Source organism: Lithobates pipiens, unplaced genomic scaffold (assembly GCF_037356315.1).
Source record: "Lithobates pipiens isolate NorthernLeopardFrog02 unplaced genomic scaffold, aLitPip1_a1.2 Scaffold_23, whole genome shotgun sequence".
NCBI classification, from domain to species: domain Eukaryota; kingdom Metazoa; phylum Chordata; class Amphibia; order Anura; family Ranidae; genus Lithobates; species Lithobates pipiens.
Genome location: NW_027507785.1, coordinates 234062188 through 234079177, shown reverse-complemented (window position 1 = coordinate 234079177; position 16990 = coordinate 234062188). Strand labels below are relative to the sequence as shown.

General features: G+C 45.8%; 1 protein-coding gene across 1 annotated transcript in view; it reads right to left on the bottom strand.

The window, feature by feature from the left end:
* HFM1 (helicase for meiosis 1) overlaps positions 1-16990 on the bottom strand; it is a 397375-nt gene that overhangs the window by 159645 nt on the left and 220740 nt on the right. Inside the window, 2 exon segments of the mRNA XM_077451089.1 lie at positions 1801-1907; positions 2020-2111. Of these exon segments, the coding sequence (XP_077307215.1) occupies positions 1801-1907; positions 2020-2111 (199 nt within the window).

The following is a 16990-nucleotide window of genomic DNA, read 5'->3' as shown; positions in this document are numbered from 1 at the left end:
AATTTAAAGCTCCCCATCCATAACTCACGCTCAGAAGCGAGCGCTCATACATGAGTAGCACCCGCATATGAAAACGGTGTTCAAACCACACATGTGAGGTATCACCATGATCCTTTGAGCAAGAGCAATAATTCTAGACATTAGACCTCTTCTGTAACTCAAAACTGGTAACCAGTAGAAATTTTTAAACGTCGCCTATGGAGATTTTTAAGGGTAAAAGTTTGTCGCCATTCCACGAGCGGGCACAAATTTAAAGTGTGACATGTTGGGTATCAATTTACTCACCGTAACATTATCTTTCACAATATAAAAAATTGGGACAACTTTACTGTTGACATATTTTTTTTATTCAAAAAAGTGTAAAACAAAACACACTTGTAAGACCGCTGCACAAGTACAGTGTGACAGAAAGTATTGCAAAACCGCCATGTTATTCTCTAGGGTATTAGAACCCCCAAATATTATATATATTTTCTTCTAAGTAATTTTCTAGGAAAAAAAAAACAGATTTTAACTTGTAAACACCAAGTCTGAAAAATAGGCTGGGTCCTTAAGTGGTTAAAAACAAAATAGATGAAGAAGAAGCAGCATTGTTGCAAGGAATTTCTTTGAGAGAAAGATACATTTAATCTCAACACGAAAAGTATTTATTTGGGGAAGTTATAATTGTACCATTAGAATCAGTGGCTGAATCAATGGCTGATCACTTGCACTGGGCTACATAACTCATTTTTATTCTCAAAAAACGCTTTTTAGCCCAGCGCTCATTTTGGTATTTACTATAGCGCCCTGTAAAAAAGGCATGGGGGTTAAAATGACAGGAGTTTGCATGTCTGAGCATGCTCAGTTGTGCTGGCGCCTAGTTGTAAAGAGACAAGGAATTTATCTCTTCTCAGATTTTTTATGATATTTCAGTGTATGTAACACATTTTAACACAGTTTAAAAGCAGATTACCGTTAAACAATATACCACATATTTCAGTACCATTTAGGCGATCATATCAGACTCAAAACATTATTTCCATGTGCGATTCTCAAAGTCCTAGCAAGAGTGAGGGTTTGGGCGCTATCTTTTGTCTGGGCGCTATAGTAAATTCGGTTTTAGGAGTATTTTTGCCCCAGCGCTATTGTGAATTCTGTTTGGACGCCAATTACCATGATTGCGGTAATTTGAGTGCTAATAAGCACACACTGCTATAGTAAATTACCTCCTCTGTGTATAACGCACCTATATAAAATATACAAGTTTCACTTTTTGAATTGAATTGCTGAAATAAATGAATTTTTTGATTATATTGAGATGCACCTTTGTATATACATATATATAACAATTGTTTGGAGTGAAGTGCACTCAATCCAATGTTGCAGTACCCAGCAATCAGGCCCTCCCACAGGCCATATATAGAAAAATGAAAAAATTGGATTTTGCACTTAAAAATTTATTGTAGAAAAGACATCATATCATGTTCCATCCAGTGTCCAATACATGACAGTTTCGGGGTCTGTAGAGAATGCCCTTCTTCTGAACAAAAGACACATCTCACACTGTGTGTAACGCATCTATATAAAATATATGAGCCTCTCTTTTTGAATTTAATTGCTGAAATAAATTAACTTATTTTAAGATACTCTCATTTCATGAGATGCACGTGTGTGTGTGTGTGTGTGTATATATATATATATATATATATATATACACACACACACACACACACTATAGAGAGAGAGAGAGAGAGAGAGACAGAGACATTTACACACAGTGCCTGTAGCGGTGTAAGAAATTTAAAGCCTCCATTTTACCTGATAGTTATTCTGTTTTTGTCCTTGTTCATTGTATTGAGCAATTTCTTCTCACTTGTTCTGAGTTGGACATTGGAGAATTCTTTACATGTAGATAGTATTGTGACCTGAATATAGTATTGATGACATAGAATGGACATAGGAGAAAAAAACTGTACCTAAATACATTTACTGTACATTTTTTTAAACAAAAAAGTACCAGTGTTGAAAAAAAATTACCAGTTCCGACAGGGTCTCTTTTCCATGAATATTGTAGAACAGTTTCGCTGTGTCAAAGGCAATATAATATGATGCTATCAGTTTACCATTTTCTAGGAAAGAGAAAAATACATATTTGATTGGCACAATCAACAATAAATATGCAATACCAGTAACATATCAAACTTGTTATGATATATTTGTTTTTAGTAGATGCTGGAGATTTCAAATGTCGTATAATTTCTTATATCTTTTGGGGCTCTATTGGTAGGACAAGTGCACTTAAAGTGGTTGTAAAGTTTCATTATAATAAAAAAATATGTTATAGTTATATAGCACTAAGATAGAAAAAAAAAAACACTTAGCCCCTGTACACATGGTCGGACATTCCGACAACAAAATCCGTCGGATTTTGTCCGAAACTGGTGTTGCATACACGCGGTCGGACAAAGTTGTCGGAAAATCCGATCGTTCGTAACGTGATGACGTTATTTAGTTACGACGGGACTACGTTCAGGCTAGTAGCCAATAGATTTGGTCTAGGAATTTGATCTGAGCATGCGTGGCACTTTGTCCGATTGGAATTCTCTATACATGATCGGAGCAGTTTGTCGGAAAATATTTCCAGCAAGTTGGAAAATTTGGTCCGCCGGATATATGGATCATGTTGTCGGAAAATGTTTATATCCAGCTCTCAAACTTTGTTGGTCGGACATTCCGACGGAAAAAGTCAGAAGAAGCCCACACACAGTCGGATTGTCCGATCGAACATTTTCCGTCAGAATGTTCGACCGTGTGTACAAGGGCTTAGGCTGGGTTCACACCATTGCGAATTGGATGCGGAATCCCTGCATCCAATTCGGAATAGCAGGAGATTTTGACCGGCTCTCTATGGAGCCGGTTCACATATCTCTGCAGCAGGTCTGTTTTGCAGAAAAATTTTGGGCTGCAATCGAACCTGAAATGGTGAAGCAGAATGCGGCTCATATGTGAACCGAGCCTTATTCATTGTACACATGGTCGGATTTTCCGATGGAAAAATACGACCGTGTGTGGGCTCCATCTGACTTTCTCCGTCAGAATTTCCGACCAACAAAGTTTGAGAGCTGGATCTCAAATTTTCCAACAACATGATCCGATCGTGTCAATTCTGATCGTCTGTAGCCTAGTCCGATATAAATTCTGAGACAGAAGCGCTCGGTCAGGTAAAACTAGCGTTCATAATCGATATAGCACATTCATCACGCTGCAATGTTAAAAATTATTTAATGCAGCGCATTCTCTTTTTCTTTATAATGCTAGAAGAATGAAGTTGTTTTGCTGCTCATATTCACACACACACTTCTCCAAAACGTATTTCTTTATTCTTTTTCCTGATTTCATGAATAGAATATTTTTATTTGTCAGATCTCCCGAATCATTTTGGATTTTTATCTTTTAATTTTTTTTTTTTTATTTTGTGTTTTTTTTTAACCACTTCAATACCCGGCCATAGTCATATGATGGCCACAGATGGGATCGCCCATCCAGGGTGGACGTCATATGACGGCCTCGGTATTTCGCCGCTCCTACGGGCCCGCGGCGCGGCGATCGTGGATGAGCTGTGTCGGACACAGCCAATCCCCGATCTGTGGGATTTTCCTCCCCATCGACCCCCCCCCCCCCCGATACATGTGACCGGCCGTGTCCAATCACAGCTGGTCACATGTACTGTGCCGTTATAGGGCTCGTGCACGCTCCTAGAGCGCGTGCAGAGCGCCGATCGGGGATGCGGCTTGTCCCCCTGACACAGCCCAACCCCAATCGCAGTAAACCACAGTTTACCACGTGACCAGCTGTGTCCAATCACAGCTGGTCACAGAATGTAAACAAACCGCGGTAACAAGATGTTACCCAGTTCTCCACCTCACACACTGATAGTGTGTGAGGAGGAGATTGCGGTAACATCTCGTTACTGCTCAGTGTACACACCAACCACACTGATTACCCCCCCAATAAAGAGGACCCGTCACCACCCATCAAAGTACCTGTCATCACCCATCTGAGTACCTGTCCCAGCCCACCTGAGTACCAGAGTACCTGAGTACCTGTCAGCCCATGTGAGTACCTGAGTACCTGTCAGCCCATGTGAGTACCTGAGTACCTGTCAGCCCATGTGAGTACCCGAGTACCTGTCAGCCCATGTGAGTACCCGAGTACCTGTCAGCCCATCTGAGTACCCGAGTACCTGTCACAGCCCATCTGAGTACCCGAGTACCTGTCACAGCCCATCTGAGTACCCGAGTACCTGTCACAGCCCATCGGAGTACCCGAGTACCCGTCACCAGCCCGTCGGAGTACCCGAGTACCCGTCACCAGCCCGTTGGCGTACCCGAGTACCTGTCACTGTTCATCTGAGTACCCGAGTACCTGTCACAGTTCATCTGAGTACCCGAATGCCTGTCACCAGCCCATCGGCGTACCCAAGTACCTGTCACCAGCCCATCGGCGTACCCGAGTACCTGTCACCAGCCCGTCGGCGTACCCGAGTACCTGTCACCAGCCCGTCGGCGTACCTGTCACCAGCCCATCGGCGTACCCGAGTACCTGTCACCAGCCCGTCGGCGTACCCGAGTACCTGTCACCAGCCCGTCGGCGTACCCGAGTACCTGTCACCAGCCCGTCGGCGTACCTGTCACCAGCCCATCGGCGTACCCGAGTACCTGTCACCAGCCCGTCGGCGTACCCGAGTACCTGTCACCAGCCCGTCAGCGTACCCGAGTACCTGTCACCAGCCCGTCGGCGTACCCGAGTACCTGTCACAAGCCCGTCAGAGTGCCCGAGTACCTATTTGCAGCTCATGCCTCATAGAATACACATTGGGGTGTTTGCTTTCCAAAATGGGGTCATTTTGTGGGTAATTCTATTGTACTGGTGCTCCAGGACCTTCAAAAGTGTGATAGGCAGGAATGAAATGAGACGTGTAATTTATGCTCCTAGAACGCCTGAAGGTACCACTTCCATGTTGGACCTCTGTATATGGCCAGGCTGTGTAAAAGTCTCACACATGTGGTATCGCCATACTCAGGAGGAGTAGCAGAATGTGTTTTGGGGTGTAATTTTTGCTATATACATGCTATGTGTTAGAAATATCTTATAAATGGACAACTTTGTGTAAAAAAAATAAAAATAAAAATTTACATTTTCTTTCCACGTTTTCTGAAGACTTGTGTAAAAAAAATTAACCGCTCAGAAGACTCATAATGCTTCACAGAATATACTTTGAGGTGTTTCTTTTCCAAAATGGGGTCATTTCGTGGGTAATTCCATTGTCCTGGTGCCCCAGGGCCTTCACAAATGTAATAGGTCGTTAGGAAATTAGAGGTGTAATTTATGCTCCTAGAACACCTGACGGCGCTCCCTGCATGTTGGGCCTTTGTATGTGGACACGCTGTGTAAAAAATCACACACATGTGGTATTGCCATACTCAGGAGGAGTAGCAGAATGTATTTTGGGGTGTAATTTTTGCTATGTACATGCTTTGAGTTAGAAATATCTTATAAACTGATCACTTTGTGTAAAAAAAAATGTTTTCATTTTCTTTCCACGTTTTCCAAAGACTTGTGGAAAAAAACTAACTGTTCAAAAGACTCATTATGCCTCATAGAAGACTTGTGTAAAAAAATTAACCGCTCAAAAGACTCATAATGCTTCATAGAATATACGTTTGCTTTCCGAAATGGGGTCATTTTGTGGGTAATTCTACTGTCCTGGTGCTCCAGGGCCTTCACAAATGTAATAGGTCGTTAGGAAATTAGAGGCGTAATTTATGCTCCTAGAACCCCTGACGGTGCTCCCTGCATTTTGGACTTCTCTGTGTGGCCAGCCTGTGTAAAAGTCCCACACATGTGGTATCGCCATACTCGGGAAGAGTTGCAGAATGTATTTTGGGGTGTAATTGGAAGTATGCATATGCTGTGTATGAGAAATAACTTGTTATTATGACAATTTTGTAAAAAAACTAAAAAAAACATTCTTCTTTTTCCCAAGAATTGTGGGAAAAAATTACAACTTCAAAAAACTCACCATGCCTCTTACTAAATACCTTGGACTGTCTACTTTTCAAAAAGGGGTCATTTGGGTGGCATTTGTACTTTCCTGACATTTCAGAGCCTCAAGAAATGAGATAGGCCGTCAGTGCATCAGGTGTGATCAGATGTGATCAATTTTCAATGATTTGCACCATAGCTTGTAGACTCTATAAAACTAAATAATATTCACTAATTTGGTTTATTTTTACCAAAGAGATGTAGCCATATACATTTTGGCCCAAATTTATGAACAAAAATTACTTATTTGCAAAATTTTATCATAGAAACTAAAAAAAGGTGTTTTTTTTTCTCGAAATTTTCACTCTTTTTTCACTTATGCCGCAAAAAATAAAAAACCCAGTGGTGATTAAATACCAGCGAAAGAAAGCTATTTGTATGAAAAAATATATAAAAATGTTTGGGTACAGTGTTACAGTAACTGGCATTCAAAGTGTAAGAGCGCTGCTACCTGTGGCCCTACCTAAGACCTTCTTTGACCAGCTATCCAGTCTAATATCAAAATTTGTTTGGAACAATAAGAAGCCAAGAATCGCAATTAGATTGTTAAGTCGCCATACAGACGCAGGAGGCCTGGGCCTCCCTGACGTCCAAAGATACTACAGGCCAATAGTCCTCCAGAAAATACTGAACTGGCGCTTCCATACTCAATCCAAATTATGGGTCTCTCTTGAAAAATATATGGCAGGGAGAAATTTGACCTATGCGCCGTGGCTAGCACGGGAACACAGGGGTCTGTCCACCGTTACTTCCCCACTGACGATCCAGGCGATGAGAACCTGGGACCGACTTAATGCCAATTTGACACTGGCGCCCCCTGTGTCCCCACTGGCCCCACTGGGGGGCTACTTATGGTTCCCCCCGGAGGAACAGGCTGCTTTCTTCGGCCCCTGGGCAGATGATGGAGACGCTAGTTGTGGTAAATTAATGCAGAATGGCAAACTAATGTCCCTAGAAACTCTACAAGATTGGAGGGGGAGCTTCCCTATGGACTTCTGGCGATATAGGCAACTCCACCATTTTTTTTAAAACACAGAGAGACTCCATACAGGATATCTCCTCCCTCACACCTTTCGAATGTCTCTTCATAGCGGAAGAACCAATACCACACATGGTCTCTGAACTCTTTCAACTGCTTAACTCTGCATCCCCCCAGTGAAGCCCGCTTACATCACAGCCTGGGAAAGGGACTTGGAGATAACTTTCACCCCTGCCCAAATATCTTGCCTCTACCAACTTACCCGGTCCAGCTCGATTGATTCCAAGACACAAGAAATGAACTACAAGCTACTGATGCGCTGGTACTGTGTGCCGGCAGATTTAGCAAGGATATACCCATCCATGTCAGATCAATGCTGGCGGGGCTGTGGCCACAGGGGCACTCTTCTGCACATTTGGTGGGATTGCCCTGCGATCAGACCTTACTGGGAGGACATTAAATCTCTGATCAAAGAAATCACAGGCATAGATATTCCTCTGTCCCCGATTCACTTCCTGCTACCCATTCCTCCCATGCCAGTGAGCTAGTACAAGAAGAAAGTGCTGCCTCATTTGCTAAATGCAGCTAAGCGGCTGCTCCCTATTTTTTGGAAGTGTCCGCAAATCCCAAGTAAGGAGGAGTGGTGCCGCAGGGTGGGTGACATTCGGGAGGCAGAGGGGTGGATTGCCACTTGCAGGGGGGCCCATGACCGCTTCACTGTGATTTGGCAGCCCTGGCTAGTGTATATATATCGAACCCTGGACACATTTCATACAGTTTGGATGTGGCCCTCCTGGAACTGATGGAGCCATCCCTAAGGGGACGCTCCCGGGGCTTACAGATGGGGACCAGGAGCTGAGGAGACTCCAACACTCAATTTATCATTTCATTAATCAGGGGCGGGGAGACGGGATGCTATTCTCTCTCTTCACTCCACCCCTTGATCATCCTACATGTATGTAGAGGTTGACGGAGCTCGGGGAGGAGGCGGAGTCGGACGAGAGGCTTCAGGTATCCTCTAAACCACTTTTCTTTTCCCTTCTTTTTCTCACTTAACTACTTTCTAATACTTTATGACTTGAATAGTTATGGCTGCCTACGGGCAGATGGTTGATGTGTTGAGTGCCAGGTGATGGGTGAGGAATGGAGGACTTGGGTGGCCCAACAAAAATTGGCGACCTGACGCCATGGGACAACCTGACTTGAGCAGGGAAATGGCACTTTGGTGACGCTATTACGCAGGACTGCCCCCCTTCCCCCCGCACGCGGTCGTCTAGGAAGCCGTCGGCCCCACGTGAGTTACCTTGAACGTTAAAGCTAACCAAGCGTATCAAGCGTGAGAATCCCTTACAAGAGGACAGACCAGTCCTATACTGCACGAAATAGACTGCGGAATGGGATTACTCAGCCCAACAATCGAGTTGACCTACCGTGCTGACCCGTCACCTGGTAAATACTTTCTCAAGGCGTGGCCTGGACATGGCGGAGTAAAGTTGCACTTTCTGTGAGCTCCCAGCCCCGGCCTTCCACCCACGGTAATCTGCTGTTATATCGGCATGCACTCATCCGGAGGATGCAGGACAAGGGCTGCTGCTAAAGGAGACCGAGTCAGCGCTCCTGCCGGGGCAATACAATGCTATCAACACTATTTTAACCCGGCAAAGAGACGTTCCCCAGGCGCGGACTCGGCGGCACCACGAGGTACATCATGCAGAGCTCCCGCGAAAACACATACGCGGCCAGAAAACTGCCCGAACCGGGATATCCCAGCGGCTCCGCACCAAGCCTCAGACAGCCGGCCACCCACACCATCACCCATGGAGGTGCCTGGGGGCTCCCGGGGGTCTGACCAGATTGAGCAGGATCTCAGGACCTTGATACAGGCCCTCCCCAACAGGACTGACATTGAGGCGCTTATCCTGCGGCTGGAGGAAACGCACCGCAGAGACATACAGGCGGTGAGGAAGGATTTGTCAGCCTTGGCGAAAGAGTAACTGGGGGAAGCCTCCTTCTCCACATTGGAGCATCGGGTAGCAACTTTAGAAAGATCTCGGGACCAGCATCGAGACACCGCTATCGCCCTCCAGCTCCACCTGGAGGATGTTGAAGACCAGAGCCGCAGGAACAACTTGCGGCTCCGGGGTGTGCCCGAATCTCTAGAGGGGGAAAATATGGAGGCCGCTGTACAAGAAGTTTTTCGCATCCTCCTGGAGGACCATGCAGGCGTCGTGGACATAGAGCGCATCAACAGGACATTGGGACCCAGAAATGCTGGCCTGGAGCGTCCACGGGATTTTTCTTTGCAAACTGATCCGCTACCCACAGAAGGATGAAATCCTGAGAAGAGCATGGGAACAAGGAGAGGTTGATTTAAACGGAGCGGCCGTCACCATTCTCCCGGATCTCTCCCGAGCTACGCTAAAACGCAGGGCCCTGCTTCGCCCCATATTGGAATTGGCAAAGGCAAAGTGGTGTACCTACCGCTGGGGATACCCGTTTGCTGTCACCTTCCGGAAGGACGGGAACATGTACACCCTGCAGTCGCCAGATGACCTGCCCGGCCTGTTCAGGTTCCTTGATGCGGACCAGATCCCTGTACCTGACTGGCTTCAAATACACCCTCGCCCGGTGGGCAGATCCGGGCCTTCCGCTGGCCCCGAGGGAGGATCCACCGGATCGTGAGTAGTTCTCTCACAATGATGCTTGATCCCTGACCTATTTTTGGCCCCCCAAACTGACCTTCTCACTCCTACCCAACGCTTTTGTTGTTCCCGGGGTGCCTCCTACCCTGCCCTCCAAGGGATTGATTTTTTTCTCTCCTGTTTTGATACTTTTCCTCGGCCCCCTCTGGGACTATCCTCGTACGGAGGAGTGAGATACATTGGTACCTTTATGACACGGGGGGGTTGGCGGCTGAGGGGCTGGGAGTGCACCGCTCTTTGCTGCGTCCCTGCGGGCCGCCCTGTCTGCCACCATGGGGGGCCGAGGGTAGGGCGGGGCCCAGCGGGATTCGGTGCCTTCCTGCGGTGCCGTGAGGATACTTTCAACCCTGACCCTTCCCCGCATGACTATGGGGTAACTGACGTCCTGAAGATGGTGGGACATGATGACTGCTTTTGCCAAGAGTGGGGGGGTTGCGGGCCGCGGGAGACACCCCAGCTTCCATGAATAAACTCTGACACTTGGCCGGCTTGCACTCTCCCCCTGAACACAGTGGACCTGGGCTGAGGTGACTTTACCGAGCGGGGGAGTATCCCGCCGGACTGATCACAAGTGACGGTCCTGTTATACGCCCCACACTTAAGACTCAGCAAATTGATTTGGATGCTGGAAACTACTGGTGAAGGGGTAGTGGGTATTTTTTGTCTGCATTGCTGTCTGGGGGAGGTTCTGCTCTGCGGTCTGGGGAGCTTGGGGAGCTCCTACTGGGCTGGGGGGCGGCCACGCTCTCACAGGCCGTGGGGAGGGTTATTGTTGTAGTGAGGGCATTTAGGGGGTGCACGGAACACTGTTGTATACTTTGCCAGGTATTAGAGCGGAGGTTACGCTGCTAGACCAATGCTTACCTAGATCTACTTATTTTCTCAGGGTAATTTCTCTTCTAGATTTGAGCTGTGATTTGATGTACAAATGTTTTTGTTCTCTACTGGTAGCCACTATGTTGTTACATGTTTTATACTGTTTCCAATGAGTAATTAGATGTACTTGCCGATATGAGATATTGTCACATACCTGATTGCCGGGGGTGGTTGGTGGGACCGGGGGACTCACTTCTCGGCCCTGTCCAACCGCTACCCCACCTAGGCCCGCACTCAATTCCCGGTGTCTCACTGGGGAGCGATTTAGCTGTATTCAGCAATATTAGCCATTTTTTGGCGCTGTTCTCTCTTGTGACAGCGCCCTAACTCTTTTCCATACTTCTCTCTTCCGGGCCGGTCAAAAGGCCTGCCTGCTGACTTTTTTCTTACTAACCCCCTCTTCCCCCCCTTAGGCTCAGGCCTACTCTACTCCCCCCCCCCCCGAACTCACGAACATGGCTGAACTCACTGTGGTCTCCTTAAACACGAAGGGATTGAACATCCCGGAGAAGAGACGGATGTTATTCCATGATATAAGACGTATGAAGGCAGACATTGTATTTCTGCAGGAGACCCATTTTAGAGCTAACTCTCTACCATTTCTCAAGAATAGATTCTACCCCATGGTCTACCACTCCATGTACACTGAGGCCAAGTCAAGAGGTGTCTCTATCATGATATCGGCTAAGGTGCCATGGCAGTACATAGACATACAATCTGACAAGGAAGGATGGTATTTGTTTTTGAAAGGGAAGGTAGGAGAGGCGTTAGTGACCCTGGCGAACATCTACGCCCCAAATGACCGCCAGGATACCTTCCTCAAAAGTAGGCTAACACACCTTACACGGTACACGGCGGGTCAGCTCATAGTGGGAGGAGACCTTAACGTACCCCTTACTCCTGCGGAAGATACCTCTACGGGTCTCTATTCTACCTCTCGAGAGATGCGCAAACGTATTTCTGCATCCTTACATGCAGCACAACTTATTGACACGTGGCGTCTTTTTCATCCCGGGGAAAGGGACTACACTTTTTACTCCAGACCGCATCAAACATACTCGCGCATAGATTATGTCCTAATCCCCCATAGACACTTACATGCAGTAAAAGACGCCGCGATAGGGACGATTACTTGGTCAGATCACGCCCCGATAACCCTAAGATACGCCATTACAGACGTACATAAAACACAGAGACCGCCCTGGCGCCTGAATGACAGTCTACTTCAGGATCTGGAGATCATCGCGGATGTAATTAGGGAAATGGACTACTATTTTCAGGCTAATTCAAATACCGAGAGTAACCCCGGGGTGATATGGGAGGCACACAAGGCCGTGATCTGCGGGGTACTTATTAAACATGGTTCTAGACTGCACAAACAGAGGACGGTACAATTGACGGCGTTGCTGCATAAAGTGCAAACTCTTGAACTGCGCCACAAACACGCCCCTTCGGCGCACTTAGGCATGGAACTGGATGATGCTCGCAGACAGATCACTGACCTGCTGCATTTTAAGGCCAAGGCAATGATCCAAATCTGCCGGGGAAAAAACATACGAATCGGGCGATAAATGCGGGAAAACCTTAGCTCGGACCCTGAAAGAACAAAATTTAGCCTCCTATATACCATATTTAACTTCTACAGGGGGTCAGAAGACCTCCCTGCCCCAACAAATCTCGCAAGAGTTTAGAACATTCTATGACTCCCTCTATAATCTACACGCGTCCCCGCCTCCCCCGACTGCTGCATCTCGATATATTGCCACCTACCTTATGCCAACTTTACCGGCCGAAGTTGTGGAGAAGCTGGAAGAACCGATCACATTGTTGGAACTCCAGTCGGCGCTAGGCGCCACCAAATCAGGGAAGTCGCCAGGCCCGGACGGACTCACTAACACATATTATAAGACCCTTCTCCCTTATTTAGGTACCCACCTGATTAATCTTTTTAATGTCCTGAGCACGGGATCAAGCTTCCATGAATCCACAGTACAGGCCCAGATATCTGTAATACCAAAAGAAGGTAAGGCCCTATCACAATGTGGGAGCTACCGCCCCATTTCCTTACTAAATACGGACTTGAAACTTTTTACGAAAATCTTGGCCACTAGACTCCAACAACATTTGCCATATCTGATCCACTTAGATTAAGTTGGTTTCATACCGACCAGAGAAGCCAGGGACAATACTATCAAGGTCCTGAACCTGCTGCACGTGGTGAATGATAAACGCATTCCGTGCGTGTTCCTCGGGACGGACGCTGAAAAGGCGTTCGACCGAGTGAGCTGTCAATTTATGTTCTCCACACTGGAGTATATAGGGCTGGGTGACAAGATGATCCACTTTATCTCTGCGGTATATTCCAACCCAACTGCCAGGGTTCAAGCAAACGGCATTCTATCAGACTTATTTGATTTCCCCAATGGGACCAGGCAGGGGTGCCCACTCTCCCCCCTGCTGTTGGCTCTGACTCTGGAACCGTTTCTCTGCCATGTTAGGAGGAGCCCAGACATTGTCGGGATTGGAATTACAGGTACACAATATAAAGTTTCTGCATACGCGGATGACTTGATGTTTACACTGGCCGACCAATCCCTCTCACTCCCTAATTTACTACGTGAACTCGAAATTTATGGCAAAATCTCCAATTTCCGTACAAACTTCAGTAAATTAGAAGCCATGGACATAGGACTACCTACTCCACAGCTGGCGAACCTACAAACCCGTTTTAATCTGAAATGGACAGATGTTGCTCTGAAGTACCTGGGCACTTATATCCCCTCAAAACTATCCCAGCTTTTTCAGCTTAACTTCCCGCCCCTACTTCATAAAGTCCGAGCCCTGTTGAACCAATAGAACGGCGGCCTACACTCTTGGTTTGGCCGCTGTAACATTTTGAAAATTATGATACTCCCTAAATTCCTCTACCTCCTCCAAGCTCTCCCAATACAAATTCCGTTGTCCTACTTCACACAAATACGCTCGGCTTTCATATCCTTCCTTTGGGCTGGGAAAAAAACGCAGACTACATAGGAAGATACTATCATTGCCAAAACGATATGGGGGTCTGGCGATGCCGCATGTGCACACCTATTACAAAGCGGCACAACTAGGCAGACTCATTGATTGGTGTCGACACGAGACGGTTAAGCTTTGGACGCAAATAGCCGAACCCTGAAGGAATCAGGGATATTCATGGCCTTACATTTTAGCGTTACGAGACGATGGAGAACGGCTGCGGAACTGACAGACCCGACTGGCCAATACCGACTAGATTTTTTGAGAGCGGCACAACTGCGTCACTTTCTAGACACCCTGACGCTACCTAGCGCTGAGAATCCACCCCGCACGACCATGGACGACTTATGCTCAGGGACGGGGACTGTGGCTCATACCTTATCCTTGACCTACACAATATTGAATGCACCGCCGGAAGGCTATCAGCTTCCGAGTCTTATCAAATGGGAAAGGGAACTGAACTGCAAATTCACTGATCATCAGAAGCAGAAAATTGTGCTGTTCACACACAAATCGTCTATCTGTACCAAAATACAGGAGACTAACTACAAACTCCTCACGAGATGGTACAGAACCCTAGCGGTGCTGAGCAAATTCTTCCCGGCGGTGGCAGATAAGTGCTGGTGCTTCCGGGAGGAAAGAGGAACTCTGTTACACATTTTTTGGTCCTGCCCCCGACTTCAGAGTTTCTGGGGGCGTTCTCCGAATACTACAGAAATTCACTGATCATGTAATCCCCAATGACCCAGCATTCTTCCTACTTCATGCAACCGACATACCCACACGCTCCTATAAAAAATCCTTGATATGGCACTTAATGGATGCAGCGAAGGCATGTATCCCCCTTGCTTGGATGTCCCCGCTCCCGCCCACTCTAGATACTTGGATTAGGAAAGTGGAAGATATTAATAAGATGGAAGACCTCGTCCTGACTAGTAAAGATAGACAGGAGCTACAGTGGTGTGAAAAAGTGTTTGCCCCCTTCCTCATTTCCTGTTCCTTTGCATGTTTGTCACACTTAAGTGTTTCGGAACATCAAACCAATTTAAACAATAGTCAAGGACAACACAAGTAAACACAAAATGCAATTTGTAAATGAAGGTGTTTATTATTAAAGGTGAAAAAAAATCCAAACCATCATGGCCCTGTGTGAAAAAGTGATTGCCCCCCTTGTTAAAACATACTATAACTGTGGTTGTCCACACCTGAGTTCAATTTCTCTAGCCACACCCAGGCCTGATTATTGCCACACCTGTTCACAATCAAGGCATCACTTAAATAGGAGCTGCTTGACACAGTAAGGTCCACCAGAAGATCCTTAAAAGCTACACATCATGCCGAGACCCAAAGAAATTCAGGAACAATTGAGAAAGAAAGTAATTGAGATCTATCAGTCTGGAAAGGGTTATAAAGCCATTTCCAAAGCTTTGGGAATCCAGCGAACCACAGTGAGAGCCATTATCCACAAATGGCGAAGACATGGAACAGTGGTGAACCTTCCCAGGAGTGGCCGGCCGCCCAAAATTACCCCAAGAGCGCAGCGACGACTCATCCAAGAGGTCACAAAAGACCCCACAACAACGTCCAAGGAACTGCAGGCCTCACTTGCCTCAGTTAAGGTCAGCGTTCATGCCTCCACCATCAGGAAAAGACTGGGCAAAAATGGCCTGCATGGCAGAGTTCCAAGGAGAAAACCACTGCTGAGCAAAAAGAACATCAAAGCTCGTCTCAATTTCTCCACAACACATCTTGATGATCCCCAAGACTTTTGGGACAACATTCTGTGGACCTATGAGACAAAAGTGGAACTCTTTGGAAGGTGTGTGTCCAAGTATATCTGGCGTAGAAGGAACACTGCATTTCATAAAAAGAACATTATACCAACAGTAAAATATGGTGGTGGTAGTGTGATGGTCTGGGGCTGTTTTGCTGCTTCAGGACCTGGAAGACTTGCCGTGATAAAAGGAACTATGAATTCTGCTGTCTACCAAGAGATCCTGAAGGAGAATGTCCGACCATCTGTTCGTGTACTCAAGCTGAAACGAACTTGGGTTCTGCAGCAGGACAATGATCCTAAACACACCAGCAAGTCCACCACTGAATGGCTGAAGAAAAACAAAATGAAGACTTTGGAGTGGCCTAGCCAAAGTCCTGACCTGAATCCTATTGAGATGTTGTGGTATGACCTTAAAAAGGCCGTTCATGCTCGAAAACCCTCTAATGTAACTGAATTAGGACAATTCTGCAAAGATGAGTGGGCCAAAATTCCTCCAGGACGCTGTAAAAGCCTCATTGCACGTTATCGCAAACGCTTGGTTGCAGTTGTTGCTGCTAAGGGTGGCCCAACCAGTTATTAGGTTTGGGGGGCAATCACTTTTTCACACAGGGCCATGATGGTTTGGATTTTTTTTCATCTTTAATAATAAACACCTTCATTTACAAATTGCATTTTGTGTTTACTTGTGTTGTCCTTGACTATTGTTTAAATTGGTTTGATGTTCCGAAACACTTAAGTGTGACAAACATGCAAAGGAACAGGAAATGAGGAAGGGGGCAAACACTTTTTCACACCACTGTATGCTGCAGTTGTACTCTGTTATTTTTTCTTCTTTATTGTTATTACCTGTACCTGCACTGTGGTCGCTTTGATTGTGTACTTGTTGTGGCCTGGTTGGTCCTTTTTTCCAATTATAAATAAATAAATAAATACTTTCTCAATAACCTAATCAGTACCAAGTTAATTTATGACTGTTGACTATTCATGTTCTTGTTCCCACTACAAGTGAAAAACAAAAAAGGAACGACTGGAGTCAGCAAATGTTGATCCTCTGCTCATTTTCATTTTTTCTCATTCTTTTACTGTATATCAAGCTGTAATACCTTGTCTCCTATAAATAAAGATTGTTTTTAAAAAAGAAAGCTAAAAATTGGTCTGGTAAGGAAGCTGTATAAATGCCCTGTATTGAAGTGGTTAATCAAGGTCTCCTTTTTTTAAAATGTTGGTCATCTTCGAAATTATTTTGGTGTGTTTTGTGTGTCAACTTACCACAACACCATTATTATCATTGTATTTTATTGTTTTATTTTTTAATCTCGAGGAGGTTGTTTGGTGTTGGTGCCCCTTGTTAATTTGACTTTGTATTTTTGAAATGTACCTGCCTACTCACAAATAAATTGTCCTTTTTGAAGTAAAACACATAGGCAAGTGTTTCTTTAACCAAAAAAAACCTTTATTAGGTGTCATAATCAAATAAAAAGGAAGGCAACAGTGGAGAAACTGGTAAATTTGGTGAAGCCTTTGGCCCCCAGGGCACACATCAATTATTTA